At 48.4% G+C, this 15,815-nt stretch overlaps 1 protein-coding gene across 1 annotated transcript; it reads right to left on the bottom strand.

Annotated features, from left to right (window-relative positions):
- Positions 1-902: 902 nt before the first annotated feature.
- Positions 903-15,383, bottom strand: LOC144168190 (uncharacterized). The gene is made up of 2 exons (XM_077697225.1): positions 15,162-15,383; positions 903-1,441 (listed from the first exon to the last, which is right to left on the bottom strand). The coding sequence occupies exons 1-2, from the start codon at positions 15,381-15,383 to the stop codon at positions 1,058-1,060; spliced, it is 606 nt and encodes a 201-aa protein (XP_077553351.1). The 3' UTR covers positions 903-1,057.
- Positions 15,384-15,815: the final 432 nt, after the last annotated feature.

Below are 15,815 nucleotides of genomic sequence, written 5' to 3'. Positions count from 1 at the left end.
ACACCAAATAGTCATTCACATATCTGAAGACGTCTCGTGTGATGCCGAAGTTGAGAACCCTACTTGGTTTACGTTAAATTTTTTTTGCACAACATGAACTTCTTTGTATGCCTTTCGCGGATTTGCAACAAACGTGATCTTGAAAGAACAGTTATTGCTTTTGCCTAACACACGGCCGCCGCGACCGATACCCAAACAGCGAACACTGCCTAAATCATTCAGAATACCCGGCGGGTTTCGCTGCTAACCGTGGCTACTACATTTGTTTACGATTCTCGCTAGATAGGGGTAGTTTTCCCTGTTGGTAGTTCAGTTGCGCCAGTTCTTCGCAATTAAATGTTCCAGTGCTGTGAGTCACTCTGCAGTATTCTTGTTTAAAGTATATCACCTCGCATGGTAAAATGTTCCAGTTAGAATGTATCCCTTTTTTCCGGGTTTGCAGCAAACTTGGTTGTTCGATGAATATGAGGAATTCAGCATTTTTTTTTGCATATAATATCTCACTTGGAGACTGTCTAGTTTGGCAAGCATCGCAGGAATTAATCTGTCTGGATCAGCAATCATTTACCTTTTTTATGTATTTGTAGATTCGCTTCTTGACAGCCGTGTGCATGATTGAAGTTGCATCCCCAAATGATCCTATTGCAAAAATTAAGCGCCGTTATGAGAGGCTGCAAAAAATTAAAAAATGGTTTGATTGGCCAAGAAAAACTATCTGAACTTATCGGACTTTGTTGCTTTCTGGGTAATCTTTTTAACAGTGCGGTTACCCCACCGACAACACTGAATGGCAGACAATTTGGGAAAGTGGTACCAGTTTATTATTCCACCACAGCGCTAATACAGACATGAAAATGGGAGACCCCACAAAAGGCTGTGATGGGTCTGCTACCTTTGCGTGCGTGGAACTTTTATGGGGCTTTATTACCATAAATGTCCAACGAAGGCACTGTCAACAGTACCGCTTGCTCAAAAAGGGGCATTGTGATCATACAAGTACGCGAAAGGCATGGGCAATTCGGGGTAGCGGCATTTGCGCTACGCGTTTAGCGAGCTGTTAGATTGGCGGAGATATCGCTCGTGACGCAGCTCGCGACGCGGCTTGGGAGGCGGCCCGCGACGCGGCTGTCGAGGCGGCCCGTGACGCGGCTGTCGAGGCGGCCCGTGACGCGGCTGTCGAGGCGGCCCGTGACACGGCTGTCGAGGCGGGCCGCGTCGCGGCTCGCGAGGCAGCCTGCGAGGGGGCGCCGCTAAGGTAGCTGTGCGGCCGGACGCCCGCGAAGAGGATCTGGCGGCGCGCGAGCCCGACGAAGATGTGCTCGAGGGTGATATCCCCCACTGAGAACTCGGGGAGCTCGTGGTCGCGCTGGATGGCGGTCATCTTGCTAAACAACTCGTTCCAGCTGGTGTACGTGGTGCCCACGGTGAAGTTCATCACGCCCTGCGCCAGTGAACAGCAAGAATGATGCGTTGGTTATTCTGCATACATTAAATTCCACTGACATATCACAAAGTATAGCTGCAAATCTATAAGGTCTTATTTCCGGCTTTGTAGCTATGGAACTGCGAAATTAGTGCTACACGTTTTTATGTTTTTGATAGATTAAAATTTTTCTTCGATTTGTAAAAGTTTAAAAAATTCGGTGAAAGGCTTTTTGTATTGGTTTTAAAATAAGATACAAATACGCGATTGTCAATCAGTGCAGTGCATTTCCCAAAGTGAAACTATTTTTCTACATGAACATGAATTCGCATGGAGGATGGAAAGAAGGTAGAGAAATACCACTAAGCAAATTGAGCTTCCAGTTTACCTAGATTCCGAGAAACGTCCCCGACATTTCAGAAAGTTCTAAACAAGGTAAACGTAGTTTTGTTATTGAAAAAGTTTTATTTAAAAATAAACATGACTACTTCTTATTATTTGAAAGTATAGAAAGTCTCCAAAGAAAACATAACGTGCGGTGATAGGTACAACAATTTTAAAGTGGTAAAAGTTTCGAATTTCATGCTGCTCGTCCGACGGGCATATAATCCGAGTGGAGATTATACTACAGATATGGAGATTATACTACAGATATGTTACTCCCTGTGTACCAAGAGCGTATACAAAATTTCCATCAAAATTAGCGATGTCGAGTGGAGACTCCTCTCACATTTCTCGAGAAAACAGCGTATATAAACGTACTATATTTCTGAAAAAAAAATAGTATATTCATTCGTTTTGCCCTCTATGGCATTGACATTTGGATTTCTGATTATGTTATCTGCCTTTTGCAAGTCTTATCGCATCGGTGTGAAGTTTCACGTTTACCACTGTTCGACGAACTAAGCCATTAAGCGTACTCGAAGGGGAAGATTAAGAGGGTTTAGAATGAAAAGAAAAGTTAGCCACCATCGAGTCCACATTGAATAGTTTTCTTGTACCATATATGCTTGAAATACCTGCAATAGAATCGGCGAAATACAAAAACGAACATGGCCCGATTCTCCGTCCCTATCTTGGCGCGCTCTGCCGGAAGCGAGAAAAGCGGAGACAAAAAATGGCCGGGAAACGTAATTACTAGACTACGCTTTTTTTCGCCATGTTTCTTAAAGAGGCTTGGCACACGGAGAATGCAATTGGTTTTTTTTAGTGGTATTGGTAGCACTTACTTGTACAATTTCTGTGTTGAAAAACTATGCAGAAACTCCGAACCAGACATCGGTTACCATGGGGTGTTCCTAAGCAGGATGAAACAAGGTTGGAAACTTGGCTACAATCATACTATGTGTTCATGATTTTCAATAGAACTGTACTTGTTAGTTCCACTCGTGTTGTATAGTTGTCTCTCACCCCGTTTAGTTTGCGCTGTTTCATCATAACGAGCCTAAGCGGGATAATACTTTGTCGTGATGTTTTAAAGCATGCATAAGTGCCAGCCGAGGTGGTCGAATTTGATGACAATGAATAAACTACCCTACGTTGGATGCTTTGGAAAACGCTGTACTGTGTTTTACGGCGTCAGACAACAATGTTTTCTTCTAATGCTAAATATATGAAGGATGTTGAATTCTGCTCTACTCTCACCTGGAATGTTTTGTTCCTGTTCCAGAAAAAAGGAAAGTCCCATTTGTTGAGGAAACATTATAATTTAAACGTGTTGTTTTTTTTCGCAGCAGGGCTTAGAACTGTATTGAAAATCCCAACTTCTAGCGAAAATAAAACAAGATTCCAATCGTGATATAGCTTCTCTTTCTGCTAATAACTAAATAGTATTCCTAACAAGTAAACTAACCAAGCCCACAATACTACGTGTTTTGCAAGTGGACATTGAGCGAGAAGATATTGGCTGCAATGGGGAAGTACCGCCTAAATCCCCCAAGTACCGTAATTTGCGAGTGCCTAAGGGGGTATAATTCTTGGACAAAGGTGGGCTGCGTTATCTTAGGGGCTGTTTATACTGTGTGCCTGCATATTATAACCTGGCAGGCACTTGTTGCCACTGAACCTCAGCTGTACTCCAAAGATATTAGTTTATAGGAAACAACCCAACACAGAATGGCCCAGAAATCACGATGAGAATACAAAAAAGCAGGAGCGAAGAGTGTACCGCCTTTGTTTGACCAGAGGTTTTTGTTTTACCATATAGACATGGTGAAGAAGGCAAAGATTTATTATCACGCACCCTCAGTCATTGTTTCCAAGAGTAACGTACCTGCATTCTAACTGCGTTGTCAGGTTGGTCTATTATAACGTGGCTACGGTATTATATTGCCGCGAACCATACATTGGGTTTGTTTATTTGTGTTTTGCTTTTACCGCCCGGCTGCGCCGGTCTGTGTTATCTCTGCGCCAAGGGAAGCGCGTGTTCCATTCTTTCTTTCTGTGCCGCATGTGTTATCTGTCGTGATAGGGAGAGCATTCCGATCTAACGTGAACAGCCCAGAATAATCTTCTTGGATCTACTATGTTATCGATGCGAATCGACGTTTCGAGAACCACGCGCGCCGAAAGATAAAAAGCCTGCAGTGCGGACGCCGGAGCATTCGATTCGACGACACTCGCCTGTGCAAGTCACTTTGTTGTCCGCTGCTTCGCCGCCTCTGTATTTTTTTTAGTTGTTAGGGGAGCACAAGTTCGCTCCAATAAACGTGTTTCTCATTCAAGACAACTGCATCGTCCTTGTCTTCGCGACATCTGGCGAAGGTGCTGGGAACTAAGCCTTTATGCTCTCTACGACATCTCGAAGCCGCCAAGCCAGTCCAACCAGAGAAAGCCCCCGACTGCAAGGATTGCTACCCGAGTTCGGTCTTCTGCCAGAAGGGCCCAAGAGAAGGAACGCTGCAACCAACACCATGGTGCAAGAAACAACGTCGCCAATCATCCTGCAGCAGCCCCGAGAACCGCCATCGTTCCGGGGAGCCGCACTGAAGACCCCGAATAATGGTTGGAGAAGCTGGAGCGCGTCCGCATCTTCAACAGGTGGGACGACGAATAAACTTTTCGGCATGTCTTCTTTTACTTAGAAGATGCTGCTCGAACTTGGTTCGAGAACCATGAGAGCTCTTTGACCGACTGGACTCAATTTAAGAGGGAGTTCCTTAAGACCTTCACTACCGTGGTGAGAACAGAGCGAGCTGCGCTTTTGCTTGAAACTCGAACGCAGCACCCCAACGAAGGAGTCGTGATTTTTGTTGAGGAGATGAAGCGACTTTTTTGTCGTGCGGACACAGAAATGACCGAGGAAAAGAAGCTCAGGTTTCTAATGCGAGGAGTGAAGCAAGAGCTTTTTGCTTGTCTAGTCCGTAACCCTCCGAAGACAGTGGCGGAATTCGCGTCTGAGGCGGCCGCGATGGAGAAGACGCTAGAAATTCGAACGAGGCAGTACGACCGCCCTGTCAACGCGCTGTCCTCGGAGACCATCGGTGCCGCAAATGGAAGCTCCGATACATTGCGAGAGACCATCCGAGCAGTGGTCAGGGAGGAGCTTCGGAAGCTTTTTCCAACGACGCGGCAACGTCAAGTGGCTTCCCTGACCGACGTAATCCGAGAAGAAGTCCAAAACGCACTGGGAACTTCTACGCCGTCGGAAGCACCCCGCGAACCACAAGCCATGACCTACTCCTCGGCTGTTCGTCAACCCCGCCTTGCTCCAACCCGTCGTCAAGAGGCCGAGCCATACCGCCGTCCAACGCCGCCCGCCCGACGCCCTGTAGACCAATACCAGACGCCAAGGAAGACCGACGTGTGGCGAACGCCCGATAATCGCCCGCTGTGCTACCACTGCGGAGAGGCTGACCACATCTACCGTCGCTGTCCCTACAAGAGGCTCGGTTTGCGAGGGTTCTCCGTCGACGCCCAACGCCCCCGATACGGCCAGCGCCCTGCTGAGATCGAAGAATACCTCTCCAACACCAACCGAGGACCAGCCCGCTTCAACCGTTCACCGTCGCCCTACCCGTCTCAGTCACCGAACCGCCGCAGCACTGCTGACTTCTCACGTGGAAGGTCCCCCAGCCCACGCGGGGGAAACTAAAAGCAGCAACTTGGGGAGGTAAAGTTGCACAACGGCGGAAAAATGAAAACCCTCCAACCACGCAGCGACTCGCTGAAGACCATCATTCACGACATGCCCTCATCCCGACGACCCGACCTAGCCCTAGCGGGACTCCTGAACACGACGACAGCTACACGGCGCGACGCGTACCCGACCTGACCGAGACGTCCGTTGAGAAGACGACGACAACGACGATGCACACTGCCCGACCGTCAACACGTACAAGCAGAGATACGCCGCCCCGACGAACCCGGAACTCGAGGAAGACTGCATCTGACGTCAAGGTGTCCATCGACGGTTTTGACGTAGTCGCCCTCGTAGACACGGGAGCTGACTATTCGGTAATGAGCGGACCATTTGCGTCTAAACTGAAGAAAGTTATGAGCAGATGGGGCGGTCCGCACATACGTACAGCAGGAGGACACCTCGTGACGCCAAGTGGAACGTGCACATCGCGCGTCACCATTGACGGCACAACGTACCCTGCGGCGTTCGTCATTCTGCCTAACTTCTCCCGCGACGTAATTCTTGGAATGGACTTTTTGATGGACAACGGTGCAATAATCGATCTGCAGACCAAGTCAATAACTTTTTCCCCCAATCACTCCATGACGCCGGAACCGAACCCCGAACGACGGGCTGCTGTAAGGATTGCCGATGATCATGTCACCCTGCCACCCCGCGCAAGCTTGATGGTTGCAGTCTACTGTGAAGATGCTGCTCCTGACGTCGACGCTATCGTAGACACTGATCAAAGGGTGCTTCTCGACCGTGGTGTGTCGGTCGCAAGAGGCATTGCGCGCTTCAAGGAACACCAATCCCACATTCTGGTTACTAATTTCACCGAGGAGTACCAGTATTTAAACAAGGGCGCGGCAATTGCATTCCTCGAAGAAGCGCAAGAAGCAAGTGATGTGATCGCGGTCGCCGACTTTGAACGCACACCCGTAGAAACCTTCAAGCTCCCGCAGCCCTTCGACGTCAATCCGGTGCTACCGCAAGAACAACGGAAGAAATTATTGGCTTGGCTGCGTCGCTATAGCGAATGTTTTTCGTCGAGCGCAAGACTACGTCAGACCCCTCTAGCGAAGCACCGAATAATAACCGAAGATGGAGCCCGACCTACCCGACAGTCACCCTACCGCGTCTCTTCACACGAACGGGAAGCCATCCGGACTCAAGTCGACGACATGCTCAGCGACGACATTATACAGCCATCCAAAAGCCCCTGGGCTGCGCCCGTCGTACTCGTAAAGAAAAAAGACGGCACATTAAGGTTTTGTGTTGACTACCGGCGACTGAACAAAATCACGAAAAAGGACGTGTACCCCCTCCCCCAAATCGACGACGCCCTCGACCACCTCTGCCACGCGAAGTACTTCAGATCGGTGGACCTGAAGACCGGCTACTGGCAAATTGAAGTGGACGAGAGAGACCGAGAGAAGACTGCATTTATAACCCCAGACGGCCTATACGAGTTCAAGGTGATGCCGTTTGGGCTGTGCACAGCACCAGCGACGTTTCAAAGAGTCATGGACGCTGTGCTAGCTGGCCTTAAGTGGCACTCCTGCCTCGTATACCTCGACGACGTAGTGGTATTCGCCCGGACTTTCGACGAACACCTTGCAAGGTTGGAGTGTGTACTCGAGGCCATTCGTACGTCGGGGTTGACGCTGAAGCCTGAAAAGTGCCGTTTCGCATACGGGGAACTGAAGTTCTTGGGCCACGTCGTCAACGCCGCGGGAGTCCTACCTGACCCGGCAAAAACTTCAGCCATTGCGAACTTCCCAAGGCCGAAAGACAAGAAGGGCGTGCGAAGATTTCTCGGACTGTGCGCATACTACCGGCGCTTCGTCGCAAACTTCGCACGCATTGCAGAGCCACTCACGCGCTTGACGAAAGATAGCACCCCTTTCAGCTGGGAAAACGACCAAGAAAAAGCATTCTGCGAGCTGCAAAAACGCCTGCAAAGCCCGCCCGTGCTCGCTCATTTCGACGAAAATGCCGAAACGGAAATTCACACGGACGCCAGTGATATAGGCTTGGGTGCCGTCCTTGTCCAAAAGCAAAGCGGCTGCGAAAGGGTAATCGCCTATGCCAGCCGTGGTCTGTCGAAGGAGGAGAAAAACTATTCTGCCTCTGAGAAAGAGTGCCTGGCTATTATATGGGCGATTTCAAAATTTCGCCCATACGTGTATGGAAGGCCATTCAAGGTTGTAACAGACCACCATGCGCTGTGTTGGCTCGCCAATTTGAAGGACCCCCCTGGCCGTCTTGGGCGGTGGAGCTTGCGCCTGCAGGAGTTCGACGTTAGAGTCGTTTATAAATCCGGCAGGAAACACTCGGACGCCGACTGCCTGTCCCGCGCCCCCGTCGACCCACCACCACAAGACGCTGATGAAGACAGCGCGTTCTTCGGGATCGTGACGGAGAGCGACATAGCCGCCCAGCAGCGTGCCGACCCCGACTTACGCGTCATAATCGAGTACCTCGAGGGATGCAACGTTGCCGTTCCTCGGACCTTCAAACGGAGCTTACCAGCATTCAGCCTCAGAAACTCCGTCCTCGTGAAGAAGAAGTTCAGCCCCGGAACAAGAGCGAATTACCTTCTCGTCATCCCCGCGGACCTTCGTGACGAAATTTTGGAAGCGTGCCACGACGACCCGTCTTCCGGACATCTCGGCACAGCCCGCACTATTGGAAAAATCAAGGCGAGGTACTACTGGCCCGGCCTTACCTCTGATGTCACCCACTACGTCCGGAGCTGCCGTGACTGCCAGCGACGAAAAACGCCGCCGACAAGACCCGCCGGACTTCTGCAACCGATCGCAATCCCTTCGAGACCATTTCAACAGATTGGAATGGACCTTTTAGGCCCGTTCCCTACGTCACGATCATAGAACAAGTGGATTGTCGTAGCGACAGACTACATGAGGCGCTACGCAGAGACCGCCGCTCTTCTGAGGGGGACTGCACAAGAAGTGGCAAAGTTCTTTATAAGCCAAGTTGTGCTGCGACATGGAGCCCCGGAAGTACTAATCACCGACCGCGGAACGGCATTTACTGCGGAGCTGATGCAAGGAGTATTACGCTACAGCAACACGGATCACCGAAGAACGACGGCGTACCACCCCCAAACGAACGGACTAACAGAACGTCTGAACAAGACAATCGCAGATATGCTGTCAATGTACGTTGACGTTGAACATAAGACTTGGGACGAAGTGCTCCCGTATGTCACGTTTGTGTACAACACCGCTATCCAGGAGACGACGCAGCTGACGCCGTTCGAGCTTGTCTACGGTAGAAGGCCGACTACGATGCTCGACGCCATGCTTCCGCATGTAGAAGACGACGACCTCAACGCCGACGTCCACGGATATCTTCAACGTGCGGAGGAGGCCCGCCAGCTCGCTCGAGTGCGTATAACGGACCAGCAGCTGGTGGATGCGGGCCGCTACACCCTCCGACGCCGAGACGCCGAGTACCAACCAGGGGATCGTGTGTGTGTTTGGACTCCCATCCGACGACGCGGACTCAGTGAGAAGCTCCTGCGACGGTATTTCGGACCCTACCAGATTCTACGACGTGTCGGCCAACTTACCTACGAGGTGATCCCCGATGGTGATTCCGGAACATCACGACGACGCACGCGGCCCGAAGTCGTCCACGTGGTTCGCTTAAAACCTTTCTACGGTCGATAACGAATTTTATTTTTATTTTCGAACTGTCGCTTATGTTAGTATCGGGTCGATGCACTCTTAGAATGGGGGTAATGCCGCGAACCATACATTGGGTTTGTTTATTTGTGTTTTGCTTTTACCGCCCGGCTGCGCCGGTCTGTGTTATCTCTGCGCCAAGGGAAGCGCGTGTTCCATTCTTTCTTTCTGTGCCGCATGTGTTATCTGTCGTGATAGGGAGAGCATTCCGATCTAACGTGAACAGCCCAGAATTATCTTCTTGGATCTACTATGTTCTCGATGCGAATCGACGTTTCGAGAACCACGCGCGCCGAAAGATAAAAAGCCTGCAGTGCGGACGCCGGAGCATTCGATTCGACGACACTCGCCTGTGCAAGTCACTTTGTTGTCCGCTGCTTCGCCGCCTCTGTATTTTTTTGAGTTGTTAGGGGAGCACAAGTTCGCTCCAATAAACGTGTTTCTCATTCAAGACAACTGCATCGTCCTTGTCTTCGCATAATACATAACATAATATCTGATAACATAATGTCTTGTCTGATAACATAATACGAAAGGCGCATGCGAGAATCAAGCTCCACTGGAGCCACTAATGCTGCGCAGGCACCCGTAGGTTTTGAGAACAATTGTAGGTCAGACAGGAAGATGCCACTCATCGAGCAAGTGCAGGGAAAGTGGAGGACTCATAGCGCCGCTAAGGGCGAGTAAGGGGGGGGGTGCGATAGGGGACAACGGCCAGAGGAAACTGGGCAGCCTAGACCGCTTCATGGTTTATACTTGTACTGGTAACATAAGTGCTGTCCCTCATTACGTGTATGCGCACGAATGCTATATTTTCACGCACGGGACGAGCCTGCGTTTTGTTTGTACATGTTTTATGAAACGCCACTCAATCTTAGGCATAAATGGTTTCTCATATTAACAAACAGTTGAGACAGTACCAACCGAAACGGCCTATGCTGGTTGATCAGTTTAAAAATGTTCTGACGAAACCTTCTAGGCGACGCCACAAAGCCACTGTTCGGTGTTATACGTCGTGTAAAACAAATTCTACCGCTACAATATCGGAACCAAAGCGCGGCAAAGTTGGAAAATGAACTTGTATTCACGTGCAAGCAGTGAACTAGAAACTAAATCACCGAAAATGCAAGCGCCGCTACGGCGCGATCATTCCCAATGCTTCCTGCAGCCCGCGCAGCGAAAGGGTGTCGCCCTTCGAACTCATGAAGGGTGCGACCAATCAGAGGCGTCACGACGAAGAGCGCCGGTTTATCAAATGCACTCCGCGTTTGACAGATGTAGATGATGGTTGGACTTACGTATGATAAAAATCATTGGGTTATTTCGACTTAGAGCGCGATAAACTACATAATTCCGCCTCCAACTTATTCGTGTGAAAAGTATTTCAGCTTTCCCTCAGAAGTACCACTACATTGAAATGCGTCGCCGCAGTAGTTTTCAAAATATGTCATCTGGCATTAAAAGGTATACCTCTTGAGATATCTTGGTTTTTTTCTTACCTGGCGCAAGCGTCTTTTTAATACTATGCTAGTTAGAGCGTTTATGGTGCTCTCTATAACAAACAAGCAAAAACAAGCAATTGAATCAATAACAGTAAATAAATAAATTTAGGCTGTACGTAGTTTACGGCAACGGAATGGTGATGGCACGAACATCCAGATTACGTGGCAGCAATAGCTCAGAAGAAAATAGTGATTATTTTTACGCCCAAACATGTATTTGAATACTGTAGAGTAGAAAGACAATTTGCTATTTATGACGACTTTTCTTCGTTACCAGCCATTTATCCCCGACGTGACCACACGTTCCAGGTAAAGCACGTAAAATATAATCCTAAATTTATTGTGAATCATAATTAGCGAGCACTATTGTTGATTTGAATTCCCCGCCAAAAGTCACACATTGCCACTTATCGAAGCCACCAAATCTCAGGCATATGCTACGACATTATAAATAAATAACGAGAATATTTTGTATGTTTGTTCGTTTTGGCTTCCAGTGGTATTTATTGTGTGCCCATTTGGCGTTGATTTTTGTAACAATTAATATTCTACGTCTTGCGTGAGATCTGTTTTTTTCTTGTGTGCTTTGTCAGGCGGCAGGGGACACATCGAAAGGGGCATCGCCATCGATCCCATCGGCATCGGTATTCGGAGAGTATGGCAGGTATAAGGGACAGTGCACGTTGACTGCGGTGTGGTGCGGTGCGACGTTTGTGTGAGCGACGGTACTGTGGGAGCTATGAAGCGCGGGACTTGCGAAAATAAACCTGTAATTTCTTAACGCTCGTTATTCTTAACATAGCGTACATCCAACAGGATTTCAATGTAGAAACTGTGTTCCTTGACGTTGTTTGCTGTTTATTTGTGCTACGTACCTCACCTGGCTTTGCCGTGTTGTGTACCTCAACTGCCAACATACCCTATAGACGGTCATTTGCGAGCTCTTTCGTCTCCAGCCCGCGCATCTGTGGGAACAATAGGTAAAGCCGACGCGTTGTGTGCACCGCACACAAGACTTAAAACTGCGCTGTAATTTTCCAGATTTGTCAATGGGTGACAGTCGGTGTGGACAAATAACTCACTTAAGCGGTTCCCGTTGAGCTCGGGGCATTCGCAAGTGCAGGAACAAAAATGAGTTGATCACCATCGCAATCTCGTCATGCGTTGCGCAACATTCGACTCACTAAACGGATTGTTTCCCAACCGGGAAGGTGACCAGTGTCTGCCGAGCACCTTTGAGCTAATCCTGCTTTCATAGAAATGTTTATTCGCGTGCCAAGTATTAACCGCCACCCCCTCCCTTTCAGTGCCAATGCGCGTTAATACCACCGGCCGCCCCCCCCCCCCCCCCCGCCTTGTGATTGTTTGGGCGTGTAGCGACCGGGACTTTCGCCTGTAAGCCGTGGCGGCTATTTGTGTGGCAGATGATTCCGTGGAACCTGTGCTTGCGACATAGTCCCACCCTTACGCACGTACGGGAGCTGCAGGAGCAGACAATTTCGTCTGCTATGGCAGCTTGTTAGGGCTGCAGACTATGTCGTGTCCGAACCGCAGATGGCTAAAACCTTCTACATTTATCCGTAATCCGGTGTTTGTTGTGAACAGTTTTGGCAAGCTGATATCACCCTCTCGTTCACCCTTTCGAATGAGGATGTTTCAACTTGTGAAAAATTATCCTGCCCGTGCATTCTTCAGATATGTTGTCGAGAAGTGTTATGTAGGTCTCCGATATTCCTTGGTCTATCAATGCTTACCGAATAAATGCTTACTCATAGTCTATAAATTCCATGTAAAGGAATTTATACTACTCGGTGTATTTTTTCTATCACTTGATTGATGACGTGGATGTGATATATTATTATGTTTTCGTAATCCCGGCCTGCTCTCTACGCTTTTGTGAATCTACGCTGTCACGTATTCGGCCGAGTATTACGTTGGTCTACAGGTTGTACACAACTGAGAGCAGGCTGGTGGGTTTGCAGTTGGTCAGGTGTTTAGTATCCACTTTTTCGAAGTAGACTCATGTGGGTGTTTTCTCAGGCTACGGGAACTTTTAGAGAAAAGCATTCTGAAAACAGTGCAGAAAGCTCTTCCAGTGCAATATTTCTTCCCTCCTTTAAAAGATCCACGGTTATACCGTCGTCACCTGCAGCTTTTTCGTTTTTCGTGCCCTTGAGAGCCTTTTGAAGTGTGTCTTTGTTTACTATTGAGCCTCCACGAGCTTAGCCTGTATGCTTCATAGGATATCTCTGGTGAAAAACAGTTCCATTACTATATTTATCTCGTCCAGGTTGTGTGTAATATTACCGTGGTTATTCCTGAGTGCGTACATTCTTTGCTGAAAACTAGCTTCTTTTTAGGTACTCTGAGGCTTCCTCCTATTTCCAGCGTCTCCATAATCTCTGCAATATTTTACGCGGGAATGTCGTTAGTTTTACTTTAAATAGTTAATGAAAGCGTCCTGTTTAGCATATCCAACAAAATGCTAGAACAAGCGGGACACATAACCACCTCGATCAGATTTTCTGTGGTGATGCGAACTCCGAAAAAGAAATCCCGCACAGCATTAGTATGGCTGGTGTGCACTCTTCATACGGAATTACGCTAAGGGAGAAAGAACGAGTTTTTTGGTTCAGAGAACAAACTCGAGTAGAGGGTATCATAGTTGATATATAAAAAATGTCAGTCATGCTGGCCACGTACTTAGGTGACATGACAACCGATGGATCACAAGGGTAACATATTGAGCTCTGAGAGACAAGCTTAGAAGAAGGGGAATGCTAATAACTCGGTGTTGACAAGAGATTGTCAAAATTGGAGGCAAAGAATGGACTAGCACTGCGCAGTACAGGAGCTGTGGGAGATCGACAGGAGAAGTCTTCGTCCCGCAGTGGTCCTGAGCACGCTGATGATGATGATAATGTTGAGTATTTTGAATAGTTTTGTTTTGAATAAATCTCACTTTTTATTGTACTAACTACGTCTCGAATTCGTGAACTGAATTTGGCCATCATCTGCAAGAACCTATAACCATGGTCCTGTTGAGCCTCCTGCGAAATCAACCCTAGCCCGGACGCTTGGGTTCCCAATCGCCACCGCATATCGGCAGAATGAACATCTCATCATTAATTACCTCCCTGTTGGGTCATTAGGAAATATTTTATGAATGAATAGATAACAACAAAATGAAACTCCTGAGGTATAGTATACGACCACTGAATGGTGATAGTAAGGACCCACAATTCAGAACAGCTACGAGGGCTTAAGGAAATTGTAATATTTTTAGGTCCCATACGCGTTTCAGAAAGTTAGAAAACAAAGAAAACGTTCTGATTTGGTGGGGTTTGAACCCACAACGTTCGCACAAAGCGCACCGAAGCTCTGATCAAAGCTCAGTCAACTAGGATGACTAAAACAAACAACGCCAGTTGGAATAGTGACCTCATATTTAATTTAGATTTCGTAGAGAACTCTTCCAGTTGCATGCTTCGCGGCAAACAAGCTGCTATTAACCTCTATCGGTAGTGGAGCAGGTAGCGCGCGTTTTCGCAATGTTTTCATCGTGGAACCGGCATTGAGCAAGGTGATCCTGTGACTTGCAGTGCGCACCTCGAAAGACCCAATCAAATCATCGCGTTTCCCCCATTATAAATATACCAACCGGGCGATGCTCGTGCAATAAAACAAGCAAGCAAATCTCTCCGAGAAAAGCTCTCCGGTAGAAAAAAGATGATGGAAGTTTGCACTCGCGCGCGAAACTTGAATGGCGAAACTGCTGTAGGGGATCGTTGAAGGACACAGTTGAGTTTTATGATTGTGGGGCCATGGTTGATGTCAGTGGCATTTTATTTGAATGACCCTATCTTGAGCAAAGCCAGAGTGTGGTCGTCTTTCTGGTATCTGTTTTCGTACGCAATTCTGCAAGCGCGACTTACCGTCTCTATTGGATGATTTACATGTCGAGCCTCTCGAAGCGCGGCCTCTTCTTTGCCTGTTCGAACTATTCGTGGCCGGGCCATGTAGAGTCAATGATCACCTACAGCATCTTAGACATTCAAGTCGCGGCTCTTTAACGATACGGAGCGCATACACATGACGCACGATAACGAACGACCAATGGGTGTACACTATGACGTGTCTTTCTCATTCCGGGCAATTATTGCCGCGATACCGCGAATGGTGGAATTTTTTGGGGGCCAATGTTAGTCAATCTTCCTATGTTGGTATGCTTGGCTGGACAAACGTGTGCTTGAGGCACGCGTGAACGAGAACTGAGCACTTTCGTTGTATTTTTAAAACTACTGACATTGTGCACAAACGATTTGCTCAACAGTTTCGCTGTAAAAATGTATCAAATGTATCGGAAATGCAGCTTCTGATTCTACGCAAGTGGCCCGCGGTACCTTGTAGTTGTAGCAGAAGGTGCACTGGTGGAAGGCCTCCTGCATGCTCTCCCCGATGTGATATTGCAGCATGTAGTCGAAGCGGCGCTCCAGGGGCAGCCGTATGGAGACCACGTAGCTGCGCCCGTACTTCTGGTTCATTTGCAGCGTGTCGCCCATGGCTTCGATCTTGCCGTCCTCTATGACGGCCACGCGGTCGCACAACACCTCGCAATGGGACATGCTGCGAAAGCATGTGCAAGCAAGCGGCCAGTTAATGAAGGCTGCAAGGATGACGCTGTAATTAGGAAGCAGGAAAAGCTGTCGCCAAACATTATGTCACGACCTCATAAAGATACCGTGGCAGCGGCTCTGGTAGCGAAGGTGGTCAAACTAGCGCCGGTGTAAAAGTTTCGACATTGCGGTGGTGTTTTGTGTGTTAATTCTCCCTTACATTGTTGACAGCCTACTAGCCTAGTATGAGGCAGGACAGTGCTGACGTCATGACAATTTCTACTATAGTAGGGCAGAGCAGTGGCAGGAGTGGTGGCGCTGAGGCCAGTGTAGCGCCAACGTGGCGATACAACGTGGCGATACAAAGTAATTCCGTTTTACTCCGTGCACATAACTAGTGCACATCGGCATTTTTATTTTTTCAAGTTAGGGTGGCACTTC

The sequence above is a fragment of the Haemaphysalis longicornis genome, unplaced genomic scaffold (assembly GCF_048455015.1).
Source record: "Haemaphysalis longicornis isolate Haplotype H1 unplaced genomic scaffold, Haemaphysalis longicornis Haplotype H1 scaffold_2, whole genome shotgun sequence".
In the NCBI taxonomy this organism is placed as follows: Eukaryota; Metazoa; Arthropoda; class Arachnida; order Ixodida; family Ixodidae; genus Haemaphysalis; species Haemaphysalis longicornis.
Note: the sequence above shows the minus strand (reverse complement) of the source record. Positions and strands in the feature narration are given on the sequence as shown.